The sequence below is a fragment of the Megalops cyprinoides genome, chromosome 2 (genome assembly GCF_013368585.1).
Source record: "Megalops cyprinoides isolate fMegCyp1 chromosome 2, fMegCyp1.pri, whole genome shotgun sequence".
In the NCBI taxonomy this organism is placed as follows: domain Eukaryota; kingdom Metazoa; phylum Chordata; class Actinopteri; order Elopiformes; family Megalopidae; genus Megalops; species Megalops cyprinoides.
Genome location: NC_050584.1, coordinates 29,820,185 through 29,833,601, shown reverse-complemented (window position 1 = coordinate 29,833,601; position 13,417 = coordinate 29,820,185). Strand labels below are relative to the sequence as shown.

Sequence of the window (13,417 nt, the reverse complement as noted above, 5' to 3'; positions counted from 1 at the left end):
CATCGTCCACGACCCCACAGAGTCGTGATAAAGTGGTGCAACAGCTCCTGGACACCATGAGGCGGCAGAGTGAGCTCGTGGGGGACACAGTGAGGCGACAGAGTGAGCTCATGGGGGACACTGTGAGGCGACAGAGCGAGCTCATGGAGCGCATGCTGCAGCGCTCTGCCACCTCCACTCCCTTCAGCGCCAGGTCCTCACGCCGGAGCTCAAGGCAGCCATCACCCCAGACGGCCCACACCCAGCCTGTGCAGCCAGGAACACACCCAGCCCTTGTCCAGGAGCTGACAGATCACCTCCATCGGATGCAGCTGCCATCATCGCCCCCGACGCCGCCGCCAGTCAGCCGCTCCACGGCGTCCATCTCCAGTGCCCTGTACCACCTGCCACCGGGGCAGGAGGGCACTCTGACAGATAGTGCCACGCCCAGCCAAGTGTTGCCACGGCAACCAGCCCCTCCACAGCAGCATCCCCTGCTGCCACTGCAGGTGCACCCAACCCACCAGGGGGAGCACCCACAGGGCCAGCTCCCTCAGCTGCCCTACAGCCTGTCTCAGCCTCAGCTAAGTTTTCCCCCTGCCATGCAGACTGTGACTGCAGACCAGAACCCAGTCCTCCTGCAGACCACTCAGTATCTGCCGCAGGGACCAGTAATGGGCGTGCCCTCATACCTGACATCCTACCCACAACCGGTTGCCACCCTGCCCTGCCACTGGCCAACGCAGCACCCTGGAGCGGTGACGACGTCTCCACCACAGACCGCAGGAACAGCGCCCCCTGCTGTGCGAAGATGGTCCTACAGGAGGGTGGAAGGTCCGACCTTCCCAGACCTGACCAAGGAGGATGAGACCGAGTACACCATGCTCCGGATGGCCCTTGACAACCTGCTCGATCCAGAAGAGACCGAGCAGTACAAGTACCACATCCTCCTGGACCACCTGAAGGTCGACCAGGCCCGGCGGCTGGCACTCGCCTTCTCCAAGGCCCCAGACCCCTTCACGAGAGCAGTGAAGGCGCTGGATGACCGATACGGGCAACCACGCCAGCTGGCATCCCGGGAGATTAAGGCTATCATGGCCTTACCTCCAATCCGGCCAGGGGATGGGCAGGCCTTTGACGACTTCGCCCTCCGCATCCATGCCCTGGTGGGACTCCTTCAGACTCTGGGGGGGCAGGGCCAAGCTGAGCTAGCCTGCGGCTCGCATGTGGAGCGCCTCCTGGAGAAGCTCCCCTCTGAGCAGTTCAGCAGGTTCAAAAGGTACATCAGCCGACTCAGGCCCGAGTCCATGATGTACACCCTGCTGGACTTTGCAACCTGGCTCCAGCTAGAGGCCCGCTGCCAGCCAAGGAGAGAGCGCCCCCCAGCTGGACAGAAGGAGCAGCGGCCTGCACCAGAGCCCACCAGGTGGAGGGCCAACATCCTGCACGGAGCCAACCAGGCCACCAGCACCGCAGCCCCAAAGTCATCGCCAGCAGCGCCACCTGCTGGGAACCTCAGGGGGAGGAAAGACGCATACTGCCCGTACTGCGACAACGCCGAGCACTACCTCAGTCAGTGCACCGCCTTCCAGCGGCTCTCCAGTGACAAGAAGGTGGCCTGGATCAAAGAGAACCAGAGGTGCTGGCGGTGTGCTCGCGCTCATCAGGCGGCGCAGTGCACCCTGAAGCGGCCCTGCAGTACCTGCAACGGCAAGCACCTGCAGGTACTGCACGAAGTGAATGAGAGGTACGGGGAGAGGACACGCCCAGCCGTCCAGACTCTGTACCTGGACCGGCCGAGTGGCCACAGCCCTGTGATGCTCAAAGTCATCCCAGTCTCCCTGCATCACAAGGGCTGGTCCACAGAGACCTACGCGGTACTGGACGATGGTTCTGAGCGGACAATCCTCCTCCCAGCCGCAGCCAAACAGCTCCACCTGCAAGGCAAAACTGAGGATCTGGCCCTCCGCACCATTCGGCATGAGGCCAATATCCTCCACGGGGCGGCCGTGTCATTCCAGATCTCCCCTGCATCCGGACCAAAGAGGACCTACTGGATACGGAATGCCTTCACCGCTGACCACCTGGCCTTGTCAGAGCATTCCTATCCAGTGGCAAAGCTGCAGAAGAGGTATGCACACCTCAGAGGCCTCCCGCTACAGTTCCTCAACCAGGTGCGCCCACTCCTGCTGATCGGGGCGGATTACACCCACCTGATCACCCCCATCGAGCCAGTGCGTCTGGGCCCACCAGGGGGCCCAGCAGCAATCAAGACCCGGTTGGGCTGGACACTCCAAGGGCCAGCACAGCGGCTTCAGCGCCGCACCATTCCCCCCAAATGTCTGCTGACCTCAGTCAGCAAACCCAGAGAGGACACCACCCGCAGCAAGCCCCGGTTGGGGTTAGCTGAACCCAGCCAACGGGGCCAGCATGCTGCATTCCCCCACCAAAGAGCAAATAAGGGACCCGCGAGACCAAGTGGAGCAGAAGTGGAGGATGCTGCAAAGCGGCAGGAACCCAGCTTCTGTGGGCTAGTGGCAGAGAACACAAGCCCCTCCCTCTTAGAAGGCAGCCCAGTCAGTGGCTCCCAAGAGCTACCGGAAGGGACTGCACCGTCCCTTTACGGGGCGGCTGATCAGGCCAGTGAGCCCTCAGCCACCAAGCACCCAAAGACAGAGGCCCAGCTCCTCAAGAGAGCTCAACGAGGCAGCTTTCAGGAAGAGCCCACTGGTTTGGAAGCAGGCAAGCCAGTGCCCTTCAGCAGCCACCTGATGACCCTTTCGCCCAGGTCGAGTGGCTTCAGCTCGGTACGTAAGTCCTGGACTCTGCGAGGAAGGGGGTCCAGTCGACGGCACCAACACAGCAGTGTGAAATGGAAGCGATGGCGAGCTAAGCCTGCGGTCCCGAAGGAGACGGACCTCACCCCTGCTCACCTGCAAACCTCCAACTCCACCAACATGGCCTACCCTCCACCGTTTGAGAGGCCGTGTTGTCGCCGGTGGAGCTGGCAGAGACGGATAGGTTCGGACTGCAAAGGTACAGGTCGAGGACCAGACCTACACCCGCCCAGTGCCCGACTGGTTGTGCTCCCAGCCATACCTGATGACACAACCGAGCACCCTTCGAAAGTATGATGTGGCCCTCTGTATGGAGCAAATTTCCACAAGAAATTTGGGGGCGGCTGTAGAAAAGGGCCACATGTGTATGTCTCTGTCTTTGTCTTTGTCTTTGTCTTTGTTTGCGCACCACCCCCACCTCTCACAGGCACTTGTTTACAACTCAGTTGAAACCTGGCCAAACCGGTCCTGCTGCTCCCCTTATCAGCAGGACCCCCACCGGTAACTCGAGGCACAGGCGCACCCCCAAGGACGGCCCCCAGGTCACCATTTGCCCTCGGACCTGCCCGTATCCTTTGGCCACCAATCAGGGCCTCAATAGGGCCGGGGATACGGGACAAGATAAAGGTGGTAGTGACCTCCCCCACCTCAGTACCACAACAATCTCTGGGAGGTGAAGAACTGGGGAGACCAAGCCTTTGGGGACAAAACCTTGTGCTGTTGTTGTGTGCGTCTGTGCCAAAGTAAGTAGTATGCCTAACCTCAACTGGTTGTAGTATAATTGCCTGTAGAGAGAGAGGGGTGTGCATGTTAATTAAGATAGTGTGTCCTTAATGTATAAATGTTCTCATAGCCATTCCTGCAGTTTAAGTCTGTATGCCTCAATGCCTGTATGTATATTCTACATTCAATGGACCCAACAGTACTTATCATTCTCCCTGCTTACTCTTTGCAGGGAACCACACACACCCATACCCCACAAACCCTCGCATCCATCCATTCAAAATCCCCAATAAACACCTGAACCCGGAACCTGACTCCTGTGTCCTGACCGACACCCCACTGTGATAGCAAACAAGCCTGAACCTAGTACGGGTGAAACTGCCCCCTCAGTTTCAGGATGATTGTGTTCATCTTGTATCAGGGACCCATGTGAGAGCAGCGGTTCTAATAGCGAGACAAGTTTGGTACAGAGCTGGCTATTCCAAAAAGGGGGCAGAGCATAAGGGAAGAGCATCCACTACCTGTAAGTGTGTACTGTATATAAAACCATATACTGTGTATTTCCACCAGCCTTTTTTAGATATTTTTCCAAGCTTTTCTTTGAAAAGTGCTTCCAGTTTCACTCTCAGTTCTGAGACAGATGCTTTCACAAATTCTAAAGAGGACTGTGGATCCAAGTGATGCTGGGGAGGTCTCCAGGTGACACAGAGAGAGGGGCAGAAAATGGCTGACAGCTCTAAAGAAAGAGATTACAGAGAGGGTAATATATCAATCACCGTTCTTAGAGTTCATTTTGTTTACTGTTCTGTCTTCATGTCTTCATGTCTCCCTGTCTATCTGTCAATCAGTTCCTCTGTCTCAGTCTTCCAATGTCATAGGGAGAAGTCAGGAGCAGCTTTGTGTGAGATACACCGGCCTAGAGAACCAAACAATCAAAACTGATTCCTGTGGAGATGTCAGTAATAGGTAGTTGTACATGTGTAACACACTACACCATTTATATCAGTGTACATACTACAGACTGGCAGACACCCAGTGGTGTTACCTGGAGGAAATGGATGTGATCCTCTGTGTGTGAAAGCTGCTCCAGCTCAGCATCTCTCCTCCTCAGCTCAGCAATCTCCTGCTCCAGTTGCTTCAGGAGTCCTTCAGCCTGACTCACTGTAGCCTTTTCCTGATCTTTGATCAGCTCTTTCACCTCAGAGCGCCTTCTCTCAATAGAGCGGATCAGCTCAGTAAAGATCCTCTCACTGTCCTCCACTGCTGCCTGTGCAGAGCGCTGTTAGGAGACACAGAGAGAAGAGGGCTGTACATTTTAACTAGGCCTTTCACTCAGCTCTTACTGGGACCCCAGACAGCCTGTTCTCCACAGTGTGGCTCAGTGGGATTGAGCCCCACAAGGGCTGGAAAGTGGCTCAACACTGGGCTCCGCACTGGCTGACTGGAGGAAAGCCCTGACTGAGCCCTGAAATGGCTCTTCCAGCAGCCAGTTGTTGTCTTCTCCTCTGGTCAGTACCCACCGTGAGCGACTCCACAGCCTGTCTCAGATCCTGCAGCTACTTCTCTCTCTCCTGGATTCTCTGCTGGAATTACCTCCGTGTCTCTCCCAGCTGCTTCTGCAAAGAAATTGATTCCTCTACTTAAACTATATTGCACTGATTTCATATCTTTCAAATAATACTGCCTCATTAACACTGAAACACAACAGTTAACAACTAACATTTATGACATATTGCCAGTCAGTGTGTAGAACTCTACTGGTCTTACAGTTAAAGCTTCTAAACTGTATGAGTGAACCAGCTGCTCCAGCTGTGTTGATTCCCATTCAGGGAGTGAATAGGGATGAGGGGTGTGACCAGAGCTGCCACAGAGAGCTGGCCTGTGTTCACTTCCTGCTCTTACTGCTGTATCACTCTGAACTTCAGACCTGAAATTCGTGTCCTTGTTCAGCTCACTATTTACATAAACACAAATATATTGACAGACATTTGATAAGCAGTTTGATAAATAATTAACAGTTAAGTGTAGTTACAGGGATGTTTTTTGTTTGTTTCATTTCAAAACCTCTTGTAATTCAGATTTGAAATACAGGTCCTCTCTCATTACAACCAGTATTAGGGCTGCCAGTAAAGAGCTCCAGTCCTTACCTGTTTCTCAGTCCTTTCTGCTGTAGCTGAGACTGTATCGTGGCCTCTGTGTTCATCCATTGTACACAGATAACAGATACACTGCTGATCAGTACGACAGTAAACCTCCATCACTTTGTCATGATGAGAGCAAATCATCTCCTCTAGTTGTCTGCTGGCTTTGATCAATTTGTGCTGCTTAAAGGCAGGAAATTCGTAGTGAGGCTGAATGTGATTTTCGCAGTAAGAGGCCAGACACACCAGGCAGCACTTGATGGCTTTGCATTTTCTCTCAGTGCAGAAATCACACGCCATGTCTCCAGGTCCAGCGTAACAGTGAGCAGGAGGAGCAACTGTCTTCTTCAGTTTCTCCACCACTTCAGCCAGCATGGTGTTTCTACCCAGAACAGGCCTTGGGGTGAAGATCTGTCTGCACTGGGGACAGCTGTAGACACCAGTATGATCATCCTGATCCCAGCAGCCCTTAATACAGTCCATACAGTAACTGTGTCCACAGGGAATAGCCACCGGATCCTTCAGTAGATCCAAACAGATTGAACAGCTGAACTGGTCCTGGCACACCGAGATACTTGCCTCCGCCATTTTCCTGCCACACGCTGACAGAGACTGAGTTTAGTTTCATTTCACTGAAACTGCGTGTGTGTGTGAGAGAAAGAGAGAGTGACAGATAGGGAGACTTCTTGGTTCTTCCCACAGCTGCAGAAGGTGTGGCTTATGAGGCTGCAGGCTGGGAGTTACTGCAATGTGTGTGGCCGTGGTGGCGGTACCTGAAAGAGATTGAAATGACACTGTTGCTGAAGATAGATGCTTGGATTAGGTGAAAGCGATTTTTAATGTGAATTGTGGACACTTCTCCCTTCACATCATACATGTTAAGTTACACGTCATATATGTAGGGGTAAAGGTCACTTCTTAGACTCATTGCCTTACAACCCCCTTGGCTCAGTCATGCCTGTATATTACATATAATTGATCACAGTGTTTTAGTATTCATGCCTTACCCTGTTGATGTATTCTGCCAGACATTCCATTATAATTTGGGAAGGGTCAAAGAGGAGTCTAATCGTCTCATTTTTTTCTAAATTGTTGCATTCATTTCAGCTAAGTACTTCTAAATACTGTGTTAATAAAGGTATACAGCAAAGCCTGCTTGTGCAGTGAAGTGACTTCTTGATTAATTTGTTAAATCCATGTGCTCCGTTTTATATAATGATTCTTTGCCAGAAATCTATTAGCCATGTCTGATGCCTTGCTCGTCCACCCAGATATTCTCCCCATATTCCTGGAACTTGATATTGTGATTCGCGGGGATGTAGAAATTCAGGCAAATCGTCTTCTCCCAGTCATCACTACAGGTGCTATTCTCTACAAAAATGCTGACGTAAAGTGTCCCCTCTCCCGCAAACTTGCAGAAGTCGGTGACCAGGATGCGTATGTAGCGGATGCGGGAATGGCATTTGAAAACCATCTTTATTGAAGACGATATCTTTCTGCCCACTTCTTTAGACGAAGAGGCCTCCTCTTCGACCCCGATTTACTGCACCATCTCCCCCGGACGCATCTTGTCCACGCTGTAGTACACGCGGAGTTTGTTTTACAAAATAACATCTCTTTTTTCTTGGGGGGAGGGGGGGGGGGGAGCCGTGTACAATCTGACTGACTTTAACATTACCATTCTCACTGTTTTGCAAACTGTCCTGCAGATAAGTGGTGGAGAATTCAGTGAAAGATACTCCCGATTCTCTCAAGTTGTTTGATCTTCTCGGGTCCTAAAACGTGCAGGTAACTGCATTTGGCAGTTTTCTGTGAGGGAGAGCCTATATTGGTAGAATGTTTCAGGGAGGAATCCAGCACCCGGGTGTGAGAGAGGGAGTGTGTGGATTTGCCTGGTTTGAGATGGGCAACTGTATGGGTTAGAGGTTCTTATATATTGCAGTGTATATGAGAAATGGATGCAGTGTAGAAAGGAAATGAGAACAGATTTTTCCCTTGGTTTCACAAGAATGAAAAGATTTTTTATTGAGCACCTCACATTTATTTCTCAGTTACATTTTATCATGCATGTGCAAAATGCAAAATAAAGATCAAGTACAAAGGTGTTTGCAAATTAAGCTAGATATTGGCTTAGATTGTAGATGCGATTTTTTTTCCCCCAGAGGTTTCTGTTAGCCATGTCTGACGCCATGCTCGTCCTCCCATATACTCGCCCCGTATTTCTGGAACCTGATGTTGTGGTTCTCGGTCACGATGAAGGACCTGTCGCTGGGGACGTGGAAATTCAGGCAGATCGTCTTCTCCCATTCGTCGCTGCAGCTACAGCTCTCCGCAAAAACACTTGCGTAAAGTGTCCCCTCTCCCGCAAACTTGCAGAAGTCGGCGACCGGGATGCGTATGTAGCGGATGAGGGAATCGCGTTTGAAAACCATCTTTGTTGACGACGATATCTTTCCGCTCACTTCTTTAGACGAAGAGGCCCCCAGTTCGGCCCCGATTTCCTGCACTATCTCATCCAGACGCATCTTGTCCACGCTGTAGTACAAGCGGATGGGCTTCCCCGTGGCGTTGGCCACGTGGGTGTTGGAGCGGGAGACTTCACTTCCCATGACAGATTTGGGGTAACAAAATCTGCGGACAAAATACAAAGAATGTGCAAGGACAGGTCTGGCGCTGCAGGCTCTGCATAAACAGACATCTGAGCGCACCTCAGCACATGGCAGCGCCTCTTGACTGGGCCGTGCACCGAGTGACACCTGCGTATCAGTAAAATGGCTCCCTTTGGCAGCACATACAGTACCAGTCAAAAGTGAGAACACAATCAAAACTATGGTCATGTTGCAGTGACCAAAAAGTGTTATAAACAAATAAAAACTACCTTACATTTTTGATTTTTCAAAGTAGCCAAAATATATATTTTTATATAAATTCATACATAGGCATCAACATCACTTTTACTATGTCTGTAGATAAAAATGTCTTTGAATGCATGCTTCCCATTATATTAATCAGGTGTGTCCAAACTTTTGACGAGTACTGTATTTAACTTGAGCCTTTGGAAAGTTACTAGTCCAACATTGAACATTTATTGTAGTATGGTATGGTCTCTCACTTACTAAAAGTAAAGCATGGCAATAAAATTAAGCTTTAGGTTAAATCAGTCATTTAAAAGAAAGAAAAAAAAAAAAGACTTAAAAAGTCTCAATCTGGGTTTTCCAACAATGCGAGGTGAAAGTTAGAGTTCATTCTAAAAATGTCCATTTGGGAATCATTACGTCATAACATGACATGAGGCTTTGTGGGGAACATCTGGACAGCTTCTACAACCTTACTTACTGCAAAGAGATCAGCTGTCACCTCTTTACAGTAAGTAACAGTAAAAAAACAAGTGTTCTCCATATGGGGACCCTATAAGTAAAGTGCACACAGTATTGGGTGGCTCTGCGTGTGTGTGTCTGTGCATGCGCATTTGCATTGATGTGTTCATTTGCATGAGCTCTGAAAAACTGCTTGCATGTGCAGTTCCAGTTCTGCACTGAGGAACGGGGAAAGAGGGGCCTCAGGGGTGGGTGTGGCTGTCAGCTTGCTGGAATGACAGCAGGCATGCCTAGACAATGCCTCCACATTCCACATCGGGGGGAGATGGGGACATTAACAATTACATTGCTGTGTTCTGAGCAAATCGATAGAATAAAGCACCACCACAACCACTGGGGTGGTAGTGAAGCACAGTGATAATGAGCAGGACTCTAAATAGATAACGTGTAAAACTGTAACCTCTGTAATTCTCTCTGGATAAGAGTGTCTGCTGACAGTAATGTAAATCAATGAAACTATTAATACGGAAATGAAACGCAGTGGGATATATTGAGAAATGTGCAATTAAAGTACACTGAGGAGAATATTAATGGCTTTTATACATGTTGCGCATGCTGGTGTAGACAGTTTGGGATGTTCACACTTTGTCAGCATTCGAGATACATGCCAAGAGCAGAGAGACGGGTTTGAAACCATATTTAGGTGCTGTGTGCATGCATTCCTGCTTTGGCAAGGTGGGGATAGAGCTGAACATAAGCTAGCTAACTAAATTAACCTCAGAATTTGATTATCAGGCTTTTTTTCAGACAGATCAACATAAAAAATGCACTGCAGAGGGAAAAGATGAAGCATCTGAAACAGAAAATACATCAAAGGCAAAAGCAGTATCAATCAGAGGTGGACACCCCGGCTTCAGAAAGTAAAAGTCCTACCATGTATTTGTTCTAGACATTCAGTAAACAGAGTGATTTCACTAATTAGCTCCTCTGCCTGGCTGAAGAGTTGTGCTGGTCAATTCAGCTGGTGTAGTGCATGGGTGGAACAAACACGTGGCAGGACTTTTACTTTCTGAAACTGGGGTTTTCCACCTCTGGTATCAACACATATCATCCAATCCAGAGATGGGCAAAATTCATTACCAATTTCAGAGTTACAACTGCACAGGTGTGCTTCAATGACCCAGTGGTGAGAGATGTATTTCATATTGTCAACAGCACTACAACTATAACAAAATTAAAAGAATAGCGCTATAAGTGCTACCAGCTTTTCAGCCCACACGCCTGGGTTAAGTGTAGAGGAGGACTCACCTAGTGTCGTGGTGTGGCTTTCCTCAGGAGAGCTTTGCAGCATTACCTTTTGAAGTGCACAGAAACAGGAGGTGAACTGAACTGAGCAAGAGAGACAGAGAGCAGGAGACTGAGTCTGAACCCTCAAACTGGAACAAACTGCCCGATTCTGTGATGGCGTCACAATGCCACAGGCAGGGGTGGACAGTAACGAAGTACATTTACTTGAGTACTGTACTTAAGTACATTTTTCGAGTATCTGTACTTTACTTGAGTATTAATTTTTTTGGAAATTTATGACCTTTACTCCACTACATTTAAAAGACAAATATTGTGCTACTTTTGACTCCACTACATTTCTATGAAAGTTCCCGTAACTTGTTACTTTGAAGCATAGCTTTGAAGTCAGCGGATGAATTTTCTTTTCTAAAATGCGATAGGCCACACGCTGTGTTCGTCACAGGAGAAAAACCAATCACAGTAAACTGCTCCTACGCTGTCAGTCAAATTGCTTGCTGCATTTTTTTGAACAGTTCAATTTGGACTTGGCGGTGGTAATGATGGATACAGCAGATAAAGATGACGATTCCTCACCAGAGCACCCATGGCCATTGAAATTGACTAAAATTCTCTGTTAATTTCGTCGATGCAAAATTTGACAAAAATATGCTCTGATTATATTATTTAATGGTGTATTCTCCCACTCAATTTTTTGGGTAGGAGAATCATTACTGGTGGGCTACATCATTAATGCTAGCTAGCTGTGGAAGAAATAGCTTGATCACTGTCTAGTTGCCAAACTTTTCTAGCTGAGCTGTACAGCTACAACAAAACATTTCGCCCTACAATGTTAAGCAAAATTCGGCAGGTTTACTACTTAGCTAGCTAGCTATGCACCAAACAACTCAGACGTGCCACAGAACCACTGTGCATGTGAGCTGGCATGCTATTTGCATCATCCGGTCGTCATTTTCAGATGGATTACAGCCTGTTCATTTAATTTTCTATGTACAGGTCATTAATTTGTATTATTTTTGTTTCTATTGGGGAAAACTATTACACTACATTTCCCGTATCCCGCCATAGCGGTATGTACGTACAATCCCGGTATTTTTTACGGGCAAACCGTATAGGTTGACATCTCTAGTTCGGTTTTATGACTGGCTTGACATTAACACCCTAGTTATCTATGTGTATAAAAAATAAAATAAAATAATGAAAACGACGATGGCTGTCCTTTTGTCGATTCAATTGTGTTTCTACAGACATTTATATAGTCTTTGTAGCATGTTCTACAAGCTTTGCATTCTACAGGTTCTACAAGCAAGTCTGCATTCAGTAGGTTGTTTCAGAGTCATTGGTTCTGTAAATGCATTGTGGCAACAATACAACAATGCGTTGAAATTAAAAAGAAAATACTGTTGAATACTTGAGTATTTTTAAAAGCAAGTACTCCAGTACTTCAACTCAAGTAAAAATTTGACTGAACAACTTTCACTTGTGTTGGAGTAATTTTACCAGGAGTATCTATACCTTGACTCAAGTAATGGAGCTGTGTTCTTTGTCCACCTCTGCACATAGGGAACCATATATTGCAGGTTCTGTGTCTGGGAGGGAGAGACCACAGTGACCACCGTCAGCCCAGCAATTCACTGTCTATTCTGACTGAAAGAAACCACAGTAAACACGGCCAGCTCTGTGATTCAAGGTCTATAGAAACAGAGCGCAACGCGTCATCACAGGGAAAACCACGGCCCTCATGGGAGAAAACATTCCACGAAGTTGAAAGAGAGTAAATGGGAAATTGTGGGACACCGCGTCTTTAAACAGTTTTAACATAAAATGTCAACACCAGCCTATTTCAGTACCCTTCTGCTCAAAGAAAGGGCCAGATATATAGAGAAACCAAGTCTGACTGGACTCCCCAAGTGTCCCTTTTAGCCTAGTGGTCCCCAAAATCAGTGTGGAAAAATGACCCCACAAAGTGAGCAGCCGTCACTTATTTTGACTTGTACCATCACCTGATCGAATCAGGCTAAGCTAGTCAATATTGTCATCTCGATAGCTAACGTTAGCTAACGTGTGATCAAAATGCTCAAGTCTATAGCCCTCTATTAGGCTACATATTATTAGCAGTACTATTACAATTACCCTCGTTTTGTATCAACCTGAATCAATGTCGTATGAACTTGCCATATTGTCATGTAAGATCAAATGCTCAAGTCTAAATGAAATATAAATTGCAGTTACACTTGAGGCATAAAGACTTTGGCTGGCTTCGAGTGGTACGGCAAGAACTAAAGGCTAATACCTTTATTAATCAATATTGTCCCAATCAGTTAGAAGCTCCAAATATAGGTGCAAGCAGCGATACAGGGGCCAAGCACAATGAGGGCCTGTTTTGCAATAAGGCAGACATTGAAACAATTAAGTGTGCTAAACTTGGCATGACTGAGGGAATCAGAAGAAGAAAGAATTATGATTTTAGACCATGCAATTCAAAAGATATGTTAAAATATAAGTATAATACAAATTATATGCAATATATGTTTTATAGCGCCACCTAGTGGTCGAACGCCACTAAAACACTTGGGCACCCTCAGGGCATAGCTGCAAACAGAGGCACCCAATTTGGTGTCAGTACACAAAAGCACTGCTTAGATATGACCTCACTACCTGTCTGGCGTCTTCACTGTTGACTTTGTTAGCGCATTACTACCGAGTGCTTTCCATAAGCAAAAAAATCATGGATCACGTTTGTGTGGCATGCTCTCAATATGCTCTCACTCAATTTTCATGAATATTGGAGAAAATTTGTGGGAGGAGTAGTGAAAAGACTGTCCGCCATTTTGAATGTTAATGAAAACAACCAAATATGGTGGAAATGAAAATTTTACATCTCTTCATCTTGATATGACTCAAGGAATCAAAAGAAAGAATCATAATTCTAAGCTAAAGACATCTAAAGTTATGAGCAGGAATTCAATTGTTTTAGTTATAGCGCTACCTAGGGGTGATATGACACAAAACTTCTTGGACACTCTCAGGACTGTGTAGGAAGTCCATATACCAAGTTAGGTGTGAAGACACAAAAGCATTGCCGAGATATGACCTCACGTCCTGTTTGGCGTCT

At 47.7% G+C, this 13,417-nt stretch overlaps 1 protein-coding gene across 2 annotated transcripts; it reads right to left on the bottom strand.

Moving 5' to 3' along the window:
• Nucleotides 1-4,804: 4,804 nt before the first annotated feature.
• On the bottom strand, nt 4,805-6,307 carry LOC118770298 (E3 ubiquitin/ISG15 ligase TRIM25-like). Of its 2 annotated transcripts, XR_005004552.1 has the most exons (3): nt 5,687-6,307; nt 5,060-5,155; nt 4,805-4,818 (listed from the first exon to the last, which is right to left on the bottom strand). XR_005004552.1 is itself a non-coding variant. In XM_036517893.1 (2 exons), exons 1-2 carry the CDS (start codon nt 6,266-6,268, stop codon nt 5,129-5,131), a joined length of 609 nt encoding a protein of 202 aa, XP_036373786.1. In that variant the 5' UTR covers nt 6,269-6,307; the 3' UTR covers nt 5,041-5,128. The 2 variants fall into 2 exon arrangements, 1 of the variants encoding a protein (XP_036373786.1); XM_036517893.1 differs by lacking the exon at nt 4,805-4,818 and having other exon boundaries at nt 5,041-5,155.
• Nucleotides 6,308-13,417: the final 7,110 nt, after the last annotated feature.

What these genes read in the sequence shown, in the direction of transcription:
- LOC118770298 (XM_036517893.1), bottom strand. Translation starts at nt 6,268, where the DNA reads ATGGCGGAGGCAAGTATCTCGGTGTGCCAGGACCAGTTCAGCTGTTCA. An exon ending in CAGAAAGGACTGAGAAACAG is followed by an intron (nt 5,156 to 5,686) that starts GTAAGGACTGGA and finishes ATTTCTTTGCAG; the next exon opens with AAGCAGCTGGGAGAGACACG.